The sequence below is a fragment of the Gobio gobio genome (genome assembly GCF_949357685.1).
Source record: "Gobio gobio genome assembly, chromosome: 13".
Taxonomy (NCBI): Eukaryota; Metazoa; Chordata; class Actinopteri; order Cypriniformes; family Gobionidae; genus Gobio; species Gobio gobio.
In genome coordinates this window covers 44,568,510-44,592,156 of record NC_137106.1, presented here as the reverse complement: position 1 = coordinate 44,592,156, position 23,647 = coordinate 44,568,510, and the positions used below count along the sequence as shown (strand labels likewise).

Genomic DNA, 23,647 nt, shown 5'->3' with positions numbered 1-23,647 from the left:
CTGAACACATGAGACTCAGTGTACTGGATTGGATCATTATAATTAATATAGATGGGTAAGGAATTATGTTGTTGTACCTGGCTCCTTCACATGTCTCATTGCGTGCAGTCTTCAGAAGAATGTTTACAAGGTAGTCCTGCAGACAGAAAGCATGACAAAGACAGTTAATGCTTTATTTTGATGGTCCCTTTTGAACATTCTGTTGACTATAAGTAACTTGTCAACTAACGCTCATTAGAGTATTAGTAGACTGTCTGTTTAATTTCTGCTAACCTATTATTGTGATGGTCCATCAATAGACAATCTACTGACTATAAGTAACTTTGCAAGTACATGTCAATTTATTCTAACCCTAACCCTACCAGTCTACTAATACTCTAATGAGAGTTAGTAGACATGTAGATGCAACGGTAATTATAGTCACCAGAATGTGTTAAAGGGACCATCAAAATAAAGTGAATCCATTAATGCGAATACATTTGGCAGCATAATAAATAGAGGCACAGTTTTGTGGTCACGGTTTTGGTAATGTTGGTAGGAACGAGTTTATACATTTGTACGTCTGATGTTTTGAGTTTACCCAAAAATGAAACCTGTGTCATAATCAGTGTTGGGAGTAACGCGTTACAAAAGTAATGCATTACAGTAACATATTACTTTTTGCTGTAATGCAGTAGTGTAAGGCATTACTAATCAATTTTCAGTAATATTTTACTCGGTACATGTTCAGTAACGCTCGCGTTACTACACACTTTTAGCCTAAAGAAAAAGAAAAAAGAAAGAAAAAACAGCAAGGTCGCGAGACATGAACGAATAAAAAAAAAAAGTACGTTTACATGCCGCGAGGCATGATTTCGGCCTCTGTGCTCGCGCTGGCCAGTGGAAAAGCGGCTAAAGAAGGCTAAAAGGCTCTGTTGATTCAAAGAATAGCACAACTGCGAGCGCGTCAAGTATAAACACCTTCCCAAACGGAAGAGGCGCGGGCGCAGTCAGCAGAGGCTCGCGCTGCGGAGCCAAACGAAAGTAAACAAGGCTTAATGAACGAAGATGGCAGAAGACGACTGTACATTCATGAGATGGACATATGTGCATTACTTCGAGTTTGTCAGAGATAAGGACAAGAAGAACGTAATAGTCAAATGCAAATGCAGTCAAATGCAACCTTTGTATAAAATCGAAATAACTATCGACGTCACAAAATAGCACTTTGTGCATGACGGGTTTGTGTAGTGAACCTCTTGAATTTAAAGAGAATAAAATAATGACAACAATAAGAAAAGAACAAATGTTCTATTGTGTCTAATATGAATAGACCCAAGCTATTCCCAGATATTGCCAGATAATCACTTTACCTCTACCATACTTTTAACAGACTTGGATCATTTGTGATTCTGTCTGTCATCCTTTCTTGCATTGTCTTGAGCCTTCACTTTGCCAATTATATGCCATATTGTTATAGTAGCCTGGATAGCCCAGTCATTATGCTACATCATATCGCCTTCTACTGGATGTAAAATGCTCTGTAGTAGCCTACATTTTGTCATTTTAGAATGTTAAGTTCTACTTCTGTAGTTATTTTGGTGAAAGTAACTCAAAAGTAATACAGGTGTCATGTAACGCATTTCAATTCTGAGACAGTAATATTGTAAGGTAAATAATTACTTTTAAATAACAGTAACAAGTAATCTATAATGTATTACAGTTTGGAAGTAACTTGCACAACACTGGTCATACTTTACTCATCCTGTTTTTTAAAAACTGTATGACCTACTTTATGTGGAACAAAATATGTACATTTTCAGGAATACTCCGGCTGTTGTTTTCAATTTTATGAAAGTCAAGCCAGTTTTGTTAAATGCTTTTCACACATACACAGTGTCTCAAAGCAACTTTAAAGACATTTATACAGTGTTTCCCACACATAGACTAATTCGTGGCGGTGCGCCACAGAATCAACATCGGCCGCACATATTGCGTGTCGTTATTCTTCTTTTTTTTTTTTTTTTACCCTATTTAAAACATGCAGCGTATTCATTCAGCTGAATTTCCTTTTCCCCTGCTCTCCCTCCGTCTCTCTGTCACTCACGCGCGTCTCTCGCTCTCAAATTGCCAAACCTGCTTTTTATATGAAACAAAGTCTAAGCTTTTAGCTTTTTTTTTAAGTTTTAATGCGAAATTCAATCAATAAATAGCGTTTTGGCGCTAACTTGGCATAACAGTTAAAGCGACATGCTCTCATCTCCCGGCGGCGCGCACGGTCACGTGGTTCACGGAGCTCTCTCTCAATTGTTACAAACAAACCAGCGCTGTCAATACATTTGAATGGCTTAAGCTGATAGAAGACAGCAAGTTTTTAGTAAACAGTACAGCATAGTGTGCATTGATTTTTACGTCAACCATAATTTAGTATAATTTTATAATGGAGAGTGATGGAGATGCAACATTGTTAACATTAATGTTAATGTTTTGTATTTAGCCCTCAGGTATTGCTTACTAATTGGTCACACTCATACTCATTGATGATCAAATGTGACCATACACCTTAACTATTTAATTAAATAAATGTTCTATAGTTTAATAATATTTATTGAATATTTTGAGGAGATATTTTGGTACTAAATAGGCCTACTTGTGCAATAAGTATGGTCCATTAATGACCATTTAATTAATAAAAATATTTTTCTTCTAATATTTTTCTTATTTATATTACAATTAGTATAGTAATAAAATAGAGAATTCCAATGCAAAGAGGCAAATTACAGTTATTTTGTGGCTGGAAAAATAATAATTTTCATTTGTAATGCCATTGCCCACTGGTGCATGTATGGCTCTTTAAAAAATATACATGTAACTAGTCTAGTTGCTCAAAAAAGTATTGCAGATCATAACTGCTTATTTTTAGGTTTTGCATCTGAATACATATTTAGACATGATCAAACACTAGATTTCTTTAAATGTGCAATTTTAAAATGTTAACTTACATCCTAGTATTTTTAATGATACTTATATAAGCACACACAAGTGAATATTAATGAATGCGAGCACATATAATTTAACCCAAGAAAAGTTTAAAATAGTGCTAAAAAAGCCAAACTTCTTTTTCCTTATATGTACAGTAGGCTATATACATATGAATTGATATTGAATCAAGATCGAAATCGATATTTGTGCCAATCACCAAACCCCCCCCCCCATCTGATCGCCACCACAAATTGGTTTCTAATCTGTGGGAAACACTGTTATACTGTTCACGTTTATTAAACCTTAATGCCTTTTAGCCCACATTTAGCAGTTTAGGTCTGAATAATATGATTTTGGCAAAAATATGAATCAAGCCAGTTAAGCTTTGCTATTTAGTATATGTATTGTTTTATGTATGTGGGTAGAAGTTGGCTAATCATACAATGGCTATAAAAAGCCTTTTTTTGCTCTTCTCCTGATTGGCACCTCTTCACAAGATCCTTTGGAAGCTCTTTGTGAAGTCCTTTGAAAGTTCTCCCCTGTGATGGCCTCATCGACATCAACAAGCCCGTCTCCTGCGCGATGACTCCGATCTTCAACCAGATGGAACTGGACAACTACTCTGAATGTTCCGATCTAATATGACTTCTGATTTGTATTGTTGCCTGAATCATAATCATACACTGTTTGTTCATCGACTGAGCCTGGTTTCTCCCAAGGTTTTCCTCTCCATTATGTCACCTGATGGAGTTTTGGTTCCTTGCCACCGTCACCTCTGTTGCCTTTGGCTTTTGGCTTGCTCAGTTGGGGACACTAAATATTTAACTATATTACTTCCTATTAAATTCTGTTGCATTATTTTCCTGTTTAACATTGTGAAGCTGCTTTGAAACAATCTGCATTGTAAGAAGCCCTATATAAATAAAGGTGACTTGACTCTTTGCAGAACATGGCTTAAGTGAATGTTTAAGTTGAATGTACAACGATCATAATGCACAGCACAAGTGTATGACCTATATCCTGTGGCATTCAGAATGGGATTTGACGGTTTGATTCATAGATTAAATAGGCTATTTCAAATGCATATTCATATACAGGCTGTTTTCTTCTGGGGGTTAGACTAGTCGACTAGTCAGTTACAAAACTTTAATTTGAATCCCTAGTGCCAAACCCTGGGTGGTTCAGATTTACAGGATTCGGTTCACCTGTATAACAGCATACCTTCATGTCCTCTTTGCCAACTACAATATCCTCAGATCCGGGAACAGACTGCAAAGATGGGATCTGTTGATACAGGTTAGGGAAGCACACCAACGAACCAAGAACTGTCTGAGCCTCGATCCGTGGAGCCTGACAAGGACATGAATGGAGAAGATACCAGCATGAAGCTGTGTGCTTCTGTAGGGAGTGTAGATGTGAATGTATGTATTTAAGGATTGGGCAGCAGCAGCAGCAGATACCTCAAAAGAGTCCGTGTTGAGGACGCGAGCCGCTGCGGTGATGAAGTCTCCCACCAGCATGGTGAAGCCCGGCAGGCCCAGGAAGAAGAATCGTGGTGAGCACCACCTGATCATCGTGTTCAACACATCCTGAGAAAACCAGAGCATGAGAGAGGAGGGAAAAAAAAGACCAGATAACGTTTAGGATATTCTGTGTGCCACTTGAATTCAGAGGACAGTAGAGCAGTGGTGGATGAAGTACACAAATCAGGTTCTTGAGTAGGAATAGATAACCTAATAAAATATGGTTACACTATTTTGATGTGTGAAACTATTTTTGTTTGTGAAACTCAGACCTCATTTTTATTTGCCAGCTAATACCAATAAGCTAATGTTCAAACCATAGACTGTACCAAAACTACACCCTTGAATAATTAGCTTTTATATTGCAAATTATAAAGCAAATTTTAGAAAATTATCTGAAAATATTTATTTCATATTCAGTGTTTTTGACCACCCATTTGCATGATGAATAATTGATTTAAGATTTATCACATTTTACAATGAATATAATTCCAAAGCAACATATTGAAATTATATTCAGAACTTTAATGCTGTCAAAAATAATCTGAAAAATAATAAGTCAACCAATTTTAGAATCAATGCACTGTATTTATTTATTTGTTTTTAATGAAACAAATGTTACTAGTGAATAAAAACACATTTACTACGCCACGACCACAGATATGTGGTCCAGCAGAACGTTTTTGAAGTTTATTGATTGCTATGACTGGAATTTAGGTTAGTTAACCTTAATGTATTTGATGTTGTCTGTTTTAAAGACCGTTTATTACAGTTGCGTTTATCAAGCTGTTAATACTATGTTATTTCATTGTGAAATGTTTTGTTATGCACTTCTTGTGCACTGGCATGTTTGAAAAAGCAAAAACAATTGCCAAAATCGCAAATATTCATTAAAGAAATTGCAATATGATTATTCTGTCCATATTGCACAGCCCTAGTGTGAAGTAACAACAAACAATGTGTTTTTTTAATGAAATGTAATGGAGTAACAGTGCAACAAAAATATACTCCAATAGAGTACAGATATTTGAATAAAATGTACTTAAGTAAAGTAACAAAGTAAAACTGCAGAGAGGAGGTTCTGGAAATTATTCAAACTCAGATTCAAATTAAAATTACTCGCATGCAACATTTCGAGGCTCTATCCGTCAGGTGTGAAACATCACTTAACTCAAACGTGTACGCATTATAAAATCACAATTTCTGTTCCTCTCACATCAGTTCCTTTAAACCCACTGTGCCATGCACACACAAAAAACACATGCATAAACAAGCACGGCTGCTCCGTAACCGCTATATTCATCTTCTTTAATTGAATCCTTTGTAAACACTGTCAGACGAAGAAGAAAAAACACCAATATAGGCAACCTAGCTGCATAAAAAGAGCCCTGCTGAGAGGGAGATGTGAAATTGGTGGAAGCGGTGCATCTGCGGGGACATTTTACCCTCATTCTGCAATAACTGACCTTTGCAATGCTTAGCAACCAGTAGTAATTAACCGCCACCAAACTGCTGCGTGATTACCCAAAATGAGCATTTTGGAGGAAGCGGCAATTCTGCAAAGCGGGACAATTACGCAGCGGTAAATACAGAAAGCACAATCTGAATCTACATTGTGTGTGTGTAACAGCTCAACATGGCCCAATGGTTTAAATTGTCAGAGCAGTGCAAGGAAATGCATATGTACAGTACACATGAGTGGAAGTGCTGTGATTTGTCCTTTCCACCTGAAGACTCTAGATGTGCCCAGCTTTGACAAACACTTCAATTTGTGACCTTTATTTGACTCCAAACCGTGGAGGTAAAAATCAATGTGCTGATGGTCAGTGTGGATACTAAATCCAGCCAGCAGTCCAACACCTGTTAGCAGTGCGCTTATTTGTTGACTTTCCTGTGCCTATAGCGGCACACAAAGAAAGGTTTAATCATTAACTGCAGGTTCTGTGTGATTAAGGTTTCTGTATACAGATTCATTTCGCAGCACAATGTTACATGTTCCTTTTATTACAGTAAAATAAATGCTTGTATACAATACAAATATAACAAACATCTATAAATATTGATGTATTTGGTTTATTATATGCTTCTAATTCTATTTTTGAACCAGTGACTTATATAATATACTTATATAATTAAAGTCACTGTGAAATCAAACCTGACAATTCTTATTTTTTATGGAATGTTGCTTATTATATCATTATTGATAAAAAAAAAATGTGCCGCTGTAATCTTCAATAAAAATAAAACAAAAACAAAAACAAAACAAGAAGTTCCACCTCCCTCTGTTGACGTGTATACTGGCACGAGGGCTGGGAAATAACTTTGTCCAATAGCTAGATGAGTTTCAGTCCTTCCCCTTCAATAACCTGTCGCTTACATGAAACAACTATGTAGTTAACAGCCACTTTATACCATCCAGTGAAATCAAGTCCTGCCCTGCATTGTTTGTCTTGTTCGATGAGCTGTTTCTCTCAAGCAAGGAACACACCAAACCGACGCCGACCAACTAGTGGCGACGAAAGCAGACTGGCTCACGTCGGCAGCGTCTGGGTCCAAAGTTGCCCTGACACACACGACACTCGACATCCGACGGCCAAGTAGCACGTCCGTTCTGCGCAAGAGCAAATAGCTTTCCGTACCAGCTGGTTTTTCATTATTCACATTATAAACCGGAAGAGCTACAGGGATATAAACAAAACAGCTCAGAATCTCGCTCACCACAGACGGTCAACATGTCGAATCGGCTGAAAAATATCTAACAAGGACCAAAGTCAGCCAACGGTGCGACACCAACCGAGAAAACTTAGTTGGCTGACGCACGAAAACTGCCCGACGGCCGATCGTCGGCTTAGTGTGTTCCAGGCTTCAGATATACTGTATGTCACGACAGACAAGAAAAAGCTATTTTGTTTACTGACGACTTTAACAATCCCAAATCTGAACTTTATTTTTGACCACATGGTATAACCAGATGTAGGTTTCGTATTTCATTAGATTTGAGTGTAGTCTAAAACCCAAACTCTGGTCAGGCCAATCACATCGTGTATAAAGTCGGTGGGCGGGCTTAACATAATGACGGCAGAGTTGCGGAGGTTCTATGTGCTACTTGTAAACAAAGAAGCTGACGAACAGCGGTCTTTCGAATCGGCTTTGGCTGCGATTCTGGAAGACTTGGAGTTAAGCTTTTCTTTGAGAAAAGAACTAAGAACGGCACTGAAGTCATTCTTAAGAAAAGAAGATGTGTTCGCAGTTTTGCCGACCGGATACTAAGTTTAATATTTTAATCTATGAACTAACGTTAGCTCCGCTTCAGCTTCTTCTTTGCTCTGGTTGGTTGTAGCGTTATCCAATTGCGTGCAGAGGGAATTTGAAAGACAACTGTTTATCCCGCCCCTCGGATTGAGCCCTGCTAATGCTGAGTTTCCATACCCAACATCTTGATGTGGGTCTGGCATGTCAGGCTAGCAGTGTGAAGTATTTATGAGGATCTATTGACAGAAATGCGATATAATATACATAACTATATTTTCAGTGGAGAATAAAGAACTTACTTAATGTACCGTTATATTTTTATTACCTTAGAATGAGCCATTTCTATCTCCATACACCGCGGGTCCCCTTACAGTGAAGTCGCCTTTTTGTGTCATGTTTCTACCGTAGCCCGCCTAAACGGACAAACTGCTCTACATAGAGTACTAACAACTCTCTGCTGTCTCAGACGATGACATCTTTGTCCTGTGTCGGCCACTGGAGGAGATGTTCACAAGTCTTTCATTTGGAGTCGAGTCTCAAGTCATTTCATGTCTTACCAAAAAAAACCCCCCTCATTTTCAAGAATCTATTTTTAATTTTTTTATTTAGACAAAATATTTGACATTTCTATCATGTTTTGTTTGTAATAAAGTTCCTAAGATGTAGGGGATATATCCAGCCTGTTGCATTATAATCCATTATAATGTACAATACAAAACAATTGTCCTGGCAACAAGACGAGTAATCATTTTTGATACAGTCTCTGAGTGGACACAAGATGGTGCCATAGCGTTTGTTATACAGCGCTGTTATTGACGACAGACATTATCAGAAAATATCAAACCCACGAATGTTTCCAGTTGTTTCAAGTCAATAGAAAACAGTACGCATGCTGATTGCAACACGTTAAAACATGTGTCTTAAAAGGGCACTTCAACGCTGGGAAGATGAATGTGTATTTAAACTGTGTCATTTATGTAGTAGAAATGTTGAATTATTTTTGAATTTGGTGCCTTCTAGACTGAGAAAAGACAGAAAATGTATTTTTGTCTCATGTGGGTGAAAGACAACAACTCCCAGAATGCACTTGCTTCGCTGCCCTACGAGGCCACTCCCTACACCGCCCCCAGCATCGTTTTGATCTTCATAATTAGGGTTGGGAATCGTGAGAAATTTTCCGGTTCCGGTTCTGGTTCCGGTTCCGCCTAACGATTCCGGTTCCGATTCCGGTTCCATTAAAATTATTAAACAAATAGTGGTAAAGGAAAAAGGCACAATACGCAACTCAAACAATCTATTTTGTGTTTATTACTTGCTCTAAAATTAATTTACAGGTTGGCAATGTCAAAAAAGTCCTGTACTGTCCATATATTACAGTATTAATTAAGCCATTCTTGCAACACATTTTTTTTCAAATGAACACCTCTGAAATTGTCTTATTACATTTTATCTCTCTGTCTCTGAATAAAACCAAGTTATAAATTATATTTATTAGTTATATTTATTAATTAGTTGTATATTCATTTAATAGTAATTCAGTTATTCAGTGAACTTGTAAATAATAAATTGCAATTCAGCATTACAAAGGTAATTGTGCCTAAACGCTTACCTAAACCATGGTGACTCAACGGTTGGCAAATATATATATATATATATATATATATATATATATATATATATATATATATATATATATATATATATATAATATAATATATATAGGCCTTTCACTATAAATCTGGTATAAGCCCTGTGGCACTCTGTGCTGTAGCAAATGTTTTGTCAAATTGCTAGTGCGGCCTCCTTTGCATGTTAATTACTTTTCACATGTGTTACATTTTGCTTCATTATCATTCATTCTTTGGAAATGAATCCATATTTGTGACTTTCTCTTCGCCATGCTGGTGGTCAACGAGAAAATATCTGACGCAAAACCATGAATGTGTAGCGCGAGGGCTTTCAGTGCTGAACTGCGTTGCACTCCTGGAAGCGGAAGGCAACGTAATTAATATTCATGATGAGGTGAGCCAGGGTTGCCAGGTTTTCACAACAAAACCCGCACAATTGCTACTCAAAACTAGCCCAAAACAAGCCCAATTGCGTTTCAGCGGGGCTTCTCCGGTAAAATTCGCATTTCTGGGGCTATATATCACATAATTGGGGTCGCTTCAACCCGCGGACATGAAACACAGCCCGCGGCAGCAGTGTTTAAGTAGCCCAATTCCGCGGGAAAACCACGGACTTGGCAACATTGGCTGTCACTCGCTATTAAAGGATACGCTTCCAGCGCTTCGCACACACATTGCACCAGAACCGTTTTCGGAACCGAAACTTTGGAATTTCGCGCGGTTCTGGTATTTTTCAAAAATCAGTTTCGGTTCTGCATAAGAACCGGTTCTCGGTTCCCAACCCTTCATAATAATACAATAATTTCGTTCAGTTAGAGAATAAACACTACAATTAAAAACTGAACGTGTCTTTTCAATAAAGTGTGAGTGAGCCGAACGAAAGTCAAGGCAGAAACGCAGCAGGAGTCAGATTTAATTCAGCACGAGAGGAAGTAAGAGCTGAGGTAAGTGCGGCAGTCATTCTCAGCGCGTGTCCAGTCTGGCGCGTTTTCTGATCGCATATGGAAGCTAAACTTTCATAGGAACTTTCAGATCACTCACTTTTATCTGCACCGCTCCGGCTCCGTTATGAATGCCCGAGCCGAGCGCATTTACATTCTGTGACTGAGATCTCTCCCCTATGGGCGGGTTGAAAACATGCGGAACAGCTCCCTCCACTGGCTGTAGTCTCTAGCCTCTGGCCAAAAAATCCTCAGATGACGCAAAATGACGATATTTGCATCATCGGAGGATTTTTTCCAGAAATAAAATGCATAACTCTCTCGTCTCAGGGGGATAGTACCATAATTCAAATATACTACGGGGTTTCTACTGATACAAAGCCTAATGCTAAATCACTGAAGTTACCCTTTAAGTAATAAATTAATTAACATATTTATATCCCTTTCTCTCTCTTTAAGAGAGAGAAAAGCTGCATATACTAGGGACAGATTGATAAAAGTAAAACTTAGTGCTAGGTTTAAAGGTTAGATTGTATTCATGTTTTAACAGGCTGGCAATCTAAAAGAGCCACCCAGCTACACCACAGTAAAAGAGCGAGCTGTGTGAGTTACTGCGACTAACCTTTGTGGATGCGATGTCTAATAAAATGTGATGTTGTCATTCCTGTGTCTTTAATTGTTTTCCACACATTCTTGGCATCTACTGTAGCTGATCTGTGAGGGTAATGAATCCAGAAGTGAGAACATATGGCACGATGGATCCTGTCATGGACTCAGATGACATTTCGAAGTTTACACTCAATACACGGACATACGTAATCAAATTCTATGAAAAGGGGCTGATCTACCACGTCAAGCAGATATTATAAAATTCAAATAAAGCAAAAATTATTTATTTACAATATCAGTAGTTAAGGATTAAAGACTTGACTTAAAGAGTTTAAAAATATTCACGAGTCCTTTTTGTCGAGTCGAGTCAAGTCTGAAGCCATTTCAGGTGGAGTCAAGCAAACTCACAGCTAGATGGCGCTAAAATTTACACAGTGCACCTTTAAACCAGTGCGGAATTAGAAGAAAAAAAAAGATTTATCCTGTCATAAAGCACAAGACTATCTGTATGTAATGTGGTACAGTGCTTTGATATTTGCTTATAGTTGGCTTATCGTTATTAGTGATCTTCAACCCTGAAACAGTTTGAATGTAAAAAGGGTATTTTGAAAAAGAAATGCCATATTTCTTTTCAAATTGGCTACACTCCATGGTCCACTGTCGAGGAACATCAAAATAAAGTGTTAGCAGATATTAAGCAGAGAATCGACTAATACTATAATGACTGCTAGTTGACATGTAGTTGCAAAGTTTGTTATAGTTACTAGAATGTCTAAAGTGGACTATTGACTTCTAAAATGAAAAATTAAAGGGCCAAATTACTTTTTTGGTTGCCAAATTACATAATCCATGCGCTTAATCTATTGCAGTGGGTAAGGATCCATGGGATATACATTAAAATCCCTCTGTAAATTTACAATTTGCTATTGCTCGAAGATCAGTATGTGGAACAGTCGCAGAAGACTGCACATTTTACACAGCGTAGCGAGAGTGTAACAATATAAACTAAACAAATTAATTTTGCTGCTTGTTCAGTATACTTGTGCTGATCCAAAATATATATATTTTTTCAAGATGTTAACATGTAATTTCATTGGTTTCAACCAGTGGTGTCATGTAACAAAGTAATAATACTTTGTTACAGTACTTGAGTATTTATTTTGGAGAATCTGTACTTTACTTGAGTTTTTATATTTCTGTCAACTTTTACTTTTACTCCACTACATTTTCATTACTTACTACAAAATAAATTCGGAAGACTGCAAGCATACTAGTGCTCACAAGCGAGGTTGATTTCATTTTCTGTGTTGAGTCCGTTGCTATAGCGGCTGACATGTGAGGCTGTACTGCTGCACAGAGCGGGACACTTCAAAAACAGATTTAAAACATAGACAACAAAATCATATGTTATACACTACAGTACATGTTTTCTTGTCACTATGAAGTAATTAATTTGTTGACTATGCTGTATTAATGCCATCGGGGATGAGAAGATGCTAACATTAGTACCTCAAAACAACGTGACCAAAACATGCAAGTCTATGTTTAATGTTTAATGTCACGTTTGTTACCATCTAGCCTATTTGCATTATTTTATATCCATCTGGACGCCGTTATGCAGCAAAGTGGCATATTTGAAGCTAGTGATGAGAAACTGTATCCTCAAGCAGCCGACAGAAACATATAAACAAATCAGAAACTTTTTTTAACATTAGGCTGATAAAAGTATTGTTCATCAACCTTTACTAATGCATTTTAAAGTCATCTCTTACATTAGTTACTGTACTATGAATCAACATGAATGATCAAGGTATTATTCATATTTTTATATTTTTTATATTTAAAACTTACAATAAACAGTTTGCCATTTTTATTCAAAGAAAACAAAATGGAAGAAACAATCTTGCACCTAAACTGTATAGACCAAAGTTTAAATATTAGTTTGCTCCTTTTGTGTTTTGCATTTACTTGTACTTTTACTTTTGATACTTAAGTACATTCAATATGAAAATAATACTTCATACTTAAGTACAATAAATATCATATACTTTAAAACTTTTACTCAAGTAATATTCTAAACAGTAACTTTTACCAAAGTCATTTTCTGGCAAGATATCTATACTTTTACTCAAGTACGGCTTCTGAGTACTTTATCCATTACTGGTTTCAACCAACTGGACCACATTAAAGTATCATCGTTAAACAGTTGAACAGGAGAGCAGGACCACATTGCACCATGTTTTGTACAGTACAGGACTGCCACACTACGTTTTTGTTACAGCTATCTGTGACTGTTTTGGGAAAACAATGAAGTAATTCAAATGTCCTTAAATGTTTATGGTCCCAAAGTGTCTCAAGTGACTCAATTTTAAATTTAAAAATCACTTTTTTTTTGTTGCATTTGTGATCATTTGAGCTGTGTTTCTCCACACGTTTGACTGCTGGAGTAAATGCAAACAAACTCCTCTAAACAACAACTCTATAGTTCATGCTATGGTACAGTATTATTGATTTTAACAGCTATTCAATTTTCAATGCTCCAGAAAAGGACTGACTAGCATAGAACTGTGGTTGAATTGCAGCCCATATCTGATCCAATGCAAGTCATTTTTGCAGGTGGCTGTGAAACCGTAATGCTGTGAACATGTACAGTTGTTTCAGAGGTGTGTAAGATGTGAACTTTAACAGCTCCATCAAGTGATCAACCGCACTTCTAAACTACCATTCCCATTGTCTCTGAGCTCTATCTGAGCTTCAAATCTGCCCCCATGTGGATTTGAAGTGAGACTCTAAGCCAACAGTGACACAAATGGAATATATTATCTGCACACTTAAAAAAAGTGGCCACAATAGTGGCCAAAAGCACTTTTACACTTTCACAATCTCCATCGCTCCAAATGAAGTATCGAGTGCCAGCACTCTCACACACACACACACACACACACACACACACACACACACACACACACACACACACACACACACACACACACACACACACACACACACACACACACACACACACACACACACACACACACACACACACACACACACGTTTGTTTTTGTGAAATGTGAGGACATTCCATAGGCGTAATGGTTTTTATACCGTACAAACCGTATTTTCTATCCCCTTACACTGCCCCTAAACCTAAACCTAACCCTCACAGGAGACTGTGCAGTTCACTTTCTGTGAAAAAAAACTTGTTCTGTGTGATTTATAAGCATTTTGAAAAGTGAGGACATGGGGAACGTCCTCATATTTCACCCTCTTTTTGTAATACCTGTGTCATACCCATGTCATTATACACATTTGTGCCCTGATATTTCACGAAAACAGGCCACACACACACACACACACACACACACACACACACACACACACACACACACACACACACACACACACACACACACACACACACACACACACACACACACACACACACACACACACACACACACACACACACACACCACTGGAGATCTGAGCATATTTCATTACACTGCATTATGAAAAATGAAATAATACAAAACCTATAGTATGAAAAAATGTTGAACGTATAATAGTCACAATCAGATCAGACTTACTCTCTTTGATGATTCAATAATGACTATTTGCGAATGTTTAAGATTCAAGCATTTTCTACAGAATCAAAGCCTTTACTGATTCACAAGAAAGACTGTGACACCATCTAGTGGTCAAATGCATGAAGATTATATTATATGAAGGAATATTTTAGGTTAAGTTTTAGTGAAATAATTGGTGGAATGCTGTCAAAAAAAAATGTAAAGGTCCCATGACATGATCATTTTACTTTATGAGGTTTTTTAACATTAATATGAGTTCCCCTAGCCTGTCTATGGTCCCCCAGTGGCTAGAAATGGAGATGGGTACAAACCTAATCCTGCTCTGCCTTTGAGAAAATGAAAGCTCAGATGGGCCAATCTGGAATCTTCCCTATATGTCGTCGTCGTACGGGGAAAGGTTACCTCCCCTTTCTCTGCTTTGCCCGCCCAGAGAATTTGTAGAACATTTATACAGTTTATTTTTTACATTTAATTCAGTCGCAATGTCAGCACAGGCTTTACAAACAGACTTTTACGATATGGGTTCGACAGCACCGCCGCAATCCGTAAGTAACAGTGTTCATTAATGCCTGATCTGTGATCAGTGATTTCTGATGTGTAGCTAATTATTCAAGTTCACACAGACTTTCTTTCCAAATGGTTTAATACTGTTTATGCATCAGTGAATCAAGCCAGTGACTAAACGATACACTTCACATTGTTTCTCTTAGTAGCATGAAACAAATTAGGGATGAGCCACGATTTTCGAATATTCGATTAGTTGATTTAATTATAGAATAGGTTGTGCGATTATCGTCTAAAAAAATCCCCATATTTTCAGTGCTGATGTGGTGGTGCAACCAGAGGGTGGCGCTGCCAATAACGCACCTAAACGCTGTCAATAAACTCTCTGGGTGTTTTATACTGGGCATGTTTGCTGCGGTCCGAGCGTGATTCTTCCCTGCCTCTCCGCAGTGTTGGTCTGGTTTCACACTCAACTTGAACCCTGGTGCTTTTGCGTTCATCTTACGCCATCACAAACATGCATGATAGAAAACAGAACGCAGGTCAATATATTGTTTTCTTTTATTACTTGTGTTTTTCTTTTACACTTGTGTCGCTTGAAGGCTGCTTTTGCTGCTTGCAAATAGACTCTTTTGAGGAGACCCTGATTGCACTCGCTATGCGCGAATAGTATACACTGCAGACTCGCTCTCGCTCGTATCTAAGGTAAATCATCAACCTTACATGTATGTTACTGAACTAATGATATGCGCTGGTTACTTTTCTTCCTGAACAAGTGCGCACCCGAGTGTTGCTTTCACATTCACATGAATCGTGGCACAGTTCGAGTGCAACTAAACTCAGGTTGTGTGTTCTCGGGTTCGGTACCTCAGTGCGCATCAAGCTCTGTATAACAGCTTTCACATTAGCAATTTTTCATGCAAACCGTGCCCCATTTCGAACTAAACTGCCAGTGTAAAAACACCCTGAGACAACAGAAGAAGAACACATTGTGTCACACACACACTGTAGACTTGTGGCATATACCGGCTACGGTAACTTGGGGCGATGTCAAATTACAGTCACATGTTTCAAGACTTTACAACTATTATATGGCTTGAGTTAATATTGCCTATTCCCTAATGAATTAAACAGTTTGCTATCATACAGATTGAGAGCGCGAATGGTGTAGCCTATACATGCGTGCATGTGGGGGAGGAGTTACGATTTTCAAATAATAATCAAATAATTCCCAGCGATCATCGAATATTATTTTGGCATGAAATGCCCATCCCTAAAACAAATCTGTTATTTAAATTGTGATTAAACTACAGAGAGCGATCAAAGAACACTCTCTTTATAATGTTTGGAGCTGTCAATCACACGTCGCGAGTGTATCTGCACACTTGCCCACTTGCCACACGATCAACAGACTGTCTGTCTACTCAATGCTCATCACTGCAGCTTTTCATGTGATGGGACATGATCTAAAAATAATGCTATAATCAACACTTTTACGATTCCTTAATCTCGACAGCTGGAATAGTAAAAAAACGTAGTAAAAGTGTAATACGCATTTCAAATGCAAAGCTGTCAGCCAATCACAACAGTGGACTTTACACTGAAGTCTCACAGCAGAGACGCCCCTTCAAACAGAGCATTCAAGCCAGAGGGCTAAAATCAGGATAGAAAAATGCCTTTTATTTCTAAATGATGACATTTTATGATGTCATACTAACAATATAAGTACCCCTTAGGAAACATTATAAAAAAAAAAAAATCCACATCATGGGCCTCATCCCTCAGATTTTAAAAAGCAGAATGGAAAATAATTACAGTAATGCATTTTTAATGGAAGTCTAACAGGCTTTGCTTGTTATTGATACATTTGTCTACAACGTATTTTTATGGGTGGAAGTACTCTTCTAGTTGGATGATTTTTTGGTTATGATTTATGTAATTCCTTTCCTGTTGAGTTTGCAGAACTCAACTCCAATGTCACGCCACTTCCTGATATTCTCATCTCTTTAATATAATATTTATACTCACTGAAATAATGAACAACCCATTATTATGTGATGGTATAATCTGCCAAACAGAAATAGAAAGTGTAATAAATGCATGCATGCAGAATCAATTGTACCTGATCGTCGCTGGTGAAGCCTTTGTGCATAACGTGGTAGAGGTGCACCAGGAAGTCACTGTTGGGCAGAACGTCTTGATGTTTCGTCATCATCTCACAGATCAGCTTATACGCCTGAAGCTTCCCAGCCTTGAACTCTGACGGCAGCATGGTAGCCTGAACACACACATCACATGTTGTTCGGTATTCAATATGCCCTTGCATTCCTCCTAGTAGTGTCAACTCTTCGTATTTGTTTGCTTCTCTCCTACTCTCTGTACTCTGATTTACTCTATCTCAACACAGACAAATTCCATATGTAGCTGTTTTCATTTACATATTTTTCCATTTCTGTGTATTTGTATTGATATTTGTATTATGTGTAGCCTATAGTGGTTCAACGGATCACAAAACCATGATTCGGATCATATTATGATTGTTGAGTCACGGATCAGATCTTTTTTTGGATAAGCAAGAAAACATAATTTGGGGGTGGGGGTAACTTTGCTTTCCATTTATTACTTAAAGGTGCAGTGTGTGATTTTTAGCAGCATCTAGCGGTGAGGTTGTGAATTGCAACCGCCCATCGCTCACCCCTCCCTTTTGAAGCACATAGAGAAGCTACGGTGGCAGACACAGGACAAAAACGTCAAAGTCAGAGAGAGCAGAGAGTGACAAGCACTCTGTAGAGCAGTTTGTCCGTTTAGGGCTACTGTAGAAACATGACACAAAATGGTGACTTCACTGTAAGGGGACCCGCGGTGTATGGAGATAGAAATGGCTCATTTTAAGGTAATAAAAATATAAAAGGTACATTAAGGAAGTTCTTTATACTCCACTGAAAACATAGTTATGTATATTATATTGCGTTTCTGTCAATAGAGCCTCATAAATACTACACACTGCACCTTTAAGCATACTTAATGTGCTCCAATACCACAGCCAAAAATACTAGCCTAACTAATAAAGATAAAACATTATTAAAGGCAAGTGAACAGTCAATAAAAAGAACAAATACACTAATTACAAGCATAGATAAATACAATATAACAAATCTACAAATAAAGTAAGGTCTAACTGTAGTATTCATTTCGGCTACAGAAATGTAATAATTACATGTAAAATAACACTGTTCACTGCATAAATGTAATGTAGATTAATCTCTGTTAAAGCTGTGTTTTGTTGTTTGAATAACATCAATGACAGACAACAGCAGGTATTTATAGGCTGCTGTCACTTTAAGACCTGACGCACGGATCCAATATAATGATACACATCCAATTTCTCTCAACTCTCCACGTTCACTTAAGACACAACTGACTGTGTTTACGAGAATACTTGCTGAGACAGGTATTTTGACATCATTTTGTGGGTTTGTGTCCATTGAGACGCAAAAGAGGAATCAAATTGGATTTTGAAACGTGAATCTGAAACGTGCCTCTCTCTGTGTGTGCAGCTGTGCTGTTTGCATGAGGCATTTATATAGTGCTTTCATATGTACTACTGTACACCCAAAGCGCTTTACAACTATGCCAGGGGTCTCTCCTCAGATAGCAGCACACAAGTACTGAACAGGAGAGCAGTGTGAATGGGTGAATGTGAGGCAATGTGTAAAGCGCTTTGGATGGCCATTGGTCTGTTAAAAGCGCTATATAAATGCAGTCCATCCATTAAGCTTCCAGCGCTGGAATGGTTTAAAATCTAGTGTGTAGACTAGCAAGACAAAACATGTGCAAATGATAACCTTTCACTCTATGGCTGTTAAACTTGCAATTAATCCGTGGAGCCTGGTCCATACAGAACACGAAACAACTATGATTTGTTTAACCCCTAGTAGCCTATATGAGTTTACGTGTTGGAATAAAGGTGGACCCGAGAGGAGCTAAAATATTTGAAGTTGAAATAAATGGCTGAAACAGTTAACTGTATAAGCAAAATACCAAGAATAATACCAATAATAAAAAAAGGTTTTGTGCATGTGGGAACATGCATTGAATACCATTTAAGATATGTTGCTAGGTGCTATTTTGAAAGAAGGTCTCTTTTCGAAAGAAGTTGCTTAGTTGACAATAAAGCAAACCACAATTGCAGTAAATAAAGGCACTGAACTTTGCTGGTTACAGCGTATTCACTGCCGTTTAAAAATGTGGAATCGGTGAGATGTTTTTGAAAGAAGTCTCTTCAGCTACACAAGGCTTTATTTGATCAAAAATACAGTAAAAACCATATTATTAATTAATAATAGTATTACTATTTAATTGAACCCTTTTCTATGTGAATATATTTTAAAAGCTGAATTTTCAGCATCATTACTCCAGTCTTCAGTGTCACATGATCCTTCAGAAATCAGATGATGATATGATGATGATATGATGCTCAAGAAACATTTCTTAACCCGTTTAATCTCACCGGTCCCAATTGTGACAGTGTCTTTTTTCTGATTTCTGAAAGCTCTGAAAGCATTGCTGTTGGCTTTGGGCAAGAAATTCAACTTTTAAAGGTCCTGTTCTTCGTGATCCCCTTTTTCAAACTTTAGTTAGTGTGTAATGTTGCTGTTAGAGCATAAATAATACCTGTAAAATTATAAAGCTCAAAGTTCAATGCCAAGCGAGATATTTTATTTAACAGAAGTTCCCTTTCAAAGCCTACAGCGAACGGACGGTTTGGACTACATCCATGTACATCCTGCTTTAATTACGTCAGTAGAGCAGTTTGTTGACTAACCTCCGCCCACAAGAATACGCGAAAAAGGGGGCGTGGTCTTGTTGCTCCCTCGTGGAGAAGAGGGAGTGTTGCGTTCGGTTCGGTTGCGTTTGTCGCCATCAGACGCTGTTATTTTCATGCCGGAGTCAAATCACCTTTGTTTGGCCTTCAGGGGCTGTAGTTTGAGCGCGTTCATCTCCCCGTTATGGTAAGAGGCGTGACCTTCTCGGGCAACGTGAGCTAAGCTGCTGTCGAATCACAACACGGGAACCGCTGACACAATCAGAACTCGTTACATGTTTCTGAAGGAGGGACTTCATAGAACAGGGAAATTCTCAGGCCGTTTTGAGGACAGTGAAAACAGCGGTATACAGATAAGTAAATTGTGTGAAAAATACTGTGTTTTTTTACACATGAAACATTAACACATGTTATATTGCACACTGTAAACACAATCAAAGCTTCAAAAAAACACGAAAAACGGGACCTTTAAATGAAAAAATCGATTGTCTTGATTAAAATGTATCAATGTCATGTGACTAATGTGAGCGGTCACATGACCAGATCGGTTTCATTCCTGCTTGCACATCTAGACGAAAATGTCTTCACCAGAATATTACAAAAAGAAGCAAGTAAAACACCTTAATTAACAGATATAACTATCATATTTTGTACATATATTCTTTAAAGGGTCTACTACTGATATATTTTGAGAATTATACTCCTGCACATATATTTTGAGGTGTAAATTTGTTAACGGTCACAATTGACGGTCAATATTTCACTAACTTAACCAACATAAAATCCAAGAGGGCATAAAATGTGTGTGTTACGGAGGCCTAAGGAGTAAAATGCATGTACTCAATTTGCAAGAAAACAATTGGGATTAAACGGGTTAATATCAATGTTGAAATCAGTTGTGCCAAGTTCAAATTTTAAGTTCAAAACAGGGCAAAATTAAAGGTAAATTTCAGAGAATGTTCCCGATGGGCTATTTTGAATGTGTATTACCTTGAAGAGCCAGGAGGCCAGCATGCGCAGAGGAGGGAAGAACATGGGTCTGGCCATGACTGTGTCTGTATCCACTCTGATCCCAAGATTATCTCTGATCTGAAACAGGAGTTTGTTTGACATCAAGATCTCTTACACAGCTTCTAAGGTAACCGTATAGAAGGCTCTGCAGTGAATGAAGGGAACCCACCTTGGCCAGCTTGTGCCAGAGCTCGTAGAGGTAACTGAAGACCTTGGCGTGGATGCGGGCACAGTGGATGCTGTTGACATCCCCAAGAATCCCCAGGATCCTCCTCCAGAGAACGAAGGCTGAGTCGGCGTGCCAACCGGTCAAACTGCCACCGGCGATGATGCTGACATCATCAGCCAGAAACTCACTGCTGTCTGTAAGGAAGAGAAGGCACACAAACATTACAGGAAGAAAAATGTGAACTTTATAAAAGCCTTTTACCATAATTGTACAAACGTCCCTCTTCAGCTTGTGCTTCATGTGTCTTTTGGCTGTAAAATCTTTACTGATTTCTATAAAGTAAACTTAAGACTAACTTCTATATTGTCAGTAATATTTCAAGATGAACACTTACTGGACTGAAGCTACTTGATCAACTATAGATATTTTTTTAAAATGCGAGTATGATAATCAGGCTATTGAGGAAAGTTTATTGGTTCATCTCTCAATCATCATTGTATGGAGGTTATGTGCAACAAACTTCCATATTCTGTGAAACAGGTTGCATCTCTTCTGGGTCAGGTCCTTTAAATATAAAGCCGTTTTACTAAAAAAAAAATGCCTTCAATGGAGATACCACACATATCACACATACATATGCAGATGGACATCTAAAAGTTTTTTCTTTTTCTTCTCACTAACATTTGGATATTTAAATCAAATAAAACAGCAACAATAAAAATAACTAGCTAGGTTAGTTGATTACCTTAACAGTCCATAGTTATTGCCATCAGTTCATACTGCTGTTAACACTTCCTCCAGCAAACAAATGCGATGAGACCAGTTTTCTTGTTTGTTCATGTGAAGTTCAGCATAAAGCCAATTGCATTGCATTATATGTTTTAAAACTACAGAACTTTGATCATAAAACTAAGCATTTAAATATCATCTTACTAAGACATATTATTGGCAGATGTAGAATGACAGCTGCTGTTTAGTGTATATGCATGTGTGTGCTTCAATGAAAGCAGCGCATTAATATCCAATGGAGATTAAACTGACTTGGAACTACATGTGCATTAAACAGTTGTAATGCACTCCTTCCAGCCAATCAGAATTGAGTATTGAGTATAGTTGTGAGACTTGTTTGCTCTAAGAAACGGCAGAAGCTCTTGAACTATGTTCAAACTGCCCCATCCCCTTATTTTTCCTCATATAGTGAATGTCATACAGCCCACTACATGAGGAATGAACGAAAATGAATGAACGAACATGAACACTTATGTAAATATCGAGGAGGGCTGTGAAGCTAACATATAAACAATTTCATCACACACACACACGCACACACACACAACATGATACACTATACACAAGAAATATGGCCAACAGCATCTCAATGGTACTTGCTTGACGCTAGAGAAGAATCCGTAATAGGTTTGTGTGTCAAACAAGCCTGATTGAGCTTCTGTTTACTGAATCTGATGTATGTGCGTTGATTAATGTTTATATGAGAATAAAATAATTAAATCTACACATTTAACTTTTGGCCCTCTACTGGTTCAAAAAAAAAAAACTCCCAGTAATACATTGTTTTGGTTTTGCTTTGGCTCTGCTGCTCAGTGTGAATGAACAGTGTACACAGATACAGGATTGGACCCTAACCCTAAGTCTTAGATTTTCTACTACATCTTCAAGGCACTAAAAAGTGAATTTCTGTACGGAGGGAAAATAAGAATGAGAAAATGGACAAGGGAAACAAGAAAAAGGGACTTAAACCGGGCACTTAAAAATACTGCAGTGGATCAGTCTAAACCTACCCGGTTTAATATGCAGTAGATAACACTGAACACTACATCAGAGTTGCCATATGGCAACCGGCACAAACCTTCTAAAACATTGTGGATTATTTTCCAATTGCTTGTAGTTTGAGAAATACCTTGCAGGAGAGAAATGCTGATAAACAAACACAGATCTGTTTTAGACCCTAGTGAGCTGCCTACATAGACAGTATTTTAAGACATTGTTAAAATGAGTTCATGCCTATGGAAGCTTAACTCGCTTTGCTCCGCACCGCTCCGTTATGAATGCAGTAGATCATTCTGTGAGTGAGATCCCACCCCCTATGGGCGGGTTGAAAACATGCAGAACTAGCTCCTAGTACTGGCTGTAGTCTCTAGCCTCTGGTCAAAAAAGCCTCCGATGACGCAAAATTATGATTTTTTAATCATCAGAGGTTATTTTCCAGACAAAAAATACAGAAATCTCTCGTCTCAGGGGGATATGAGGGGGGGAAGCACGATCATTCGAATATAATACCGGGTTTATATTGATACAAAGCTTAATGGTAATTGGTGAAGTAACCCTTAAACCTTTAAATTTCTGAGTGAAAATTGTTTCAATGTAAAAAAAAAAGGCTCGTAATCATAGGGGAACCTTTTTTAGTGCTATATAGCACCAATTTTGGTGCTTCAGTGGTTCTTCAGAGGTGATATATACCACCTTAGTCAAAGAACCAGTGAAGAACCTCTGAAGAACCGCTGAAGAACCGCTGAAGAACCACTGAAGCACCAAAATTGGTGCTTTATAGCACTAAAAAAGGTTCCCCTATGATTACGAGCCAACAACCATTTTTGGTGCCATATAGAACCTTT

The 23,647-nt window shown here is 37.9% G+C and overlaps 1 protein-coding gene across 3 annotated transcripts in view; it reads right to left on the bottom strand.

The window, feature by feature from the left end:
- The window catches only part of ralgapa2 (Ral GTPase activating protein catalytic subunit alpha 2), a 249,957-nt gene that overhangs the window by 92,190 nt on the left and 134,120 nt on the right, over positions 1-23,647 (bottom strand). For all 3 annotated transcript variants that reach the window (XM_079833687.1, XM_079833685.1, XM_079833686.1), the window contains exons 22-27: positions 21,015-21,208; positions 20,825-20,923; positions 17,132-17,287; positions 4,422-4,550; positions 4,183-4,311; positions 78-136 (exon numbers count right to left, since the gene is read on the bottom strand). In XM_079833687.1, the coding sequence (XP_079689813.1) occupies positions 78-136; positions 4,183-4,311; positions 4,422-4,550; positions 17,132-17,287; positions 20,825-20,923; positions 21,015-21,208 (766 nt within the window). The remainder of the gene's footprint in view (positions 1-77; positions 137-4,182; positions 4,312-4,421; positions 4,551-17,131; positions 17,288-20,824; positions 20,924-21,014; positions 21,209-23,647) is intronic.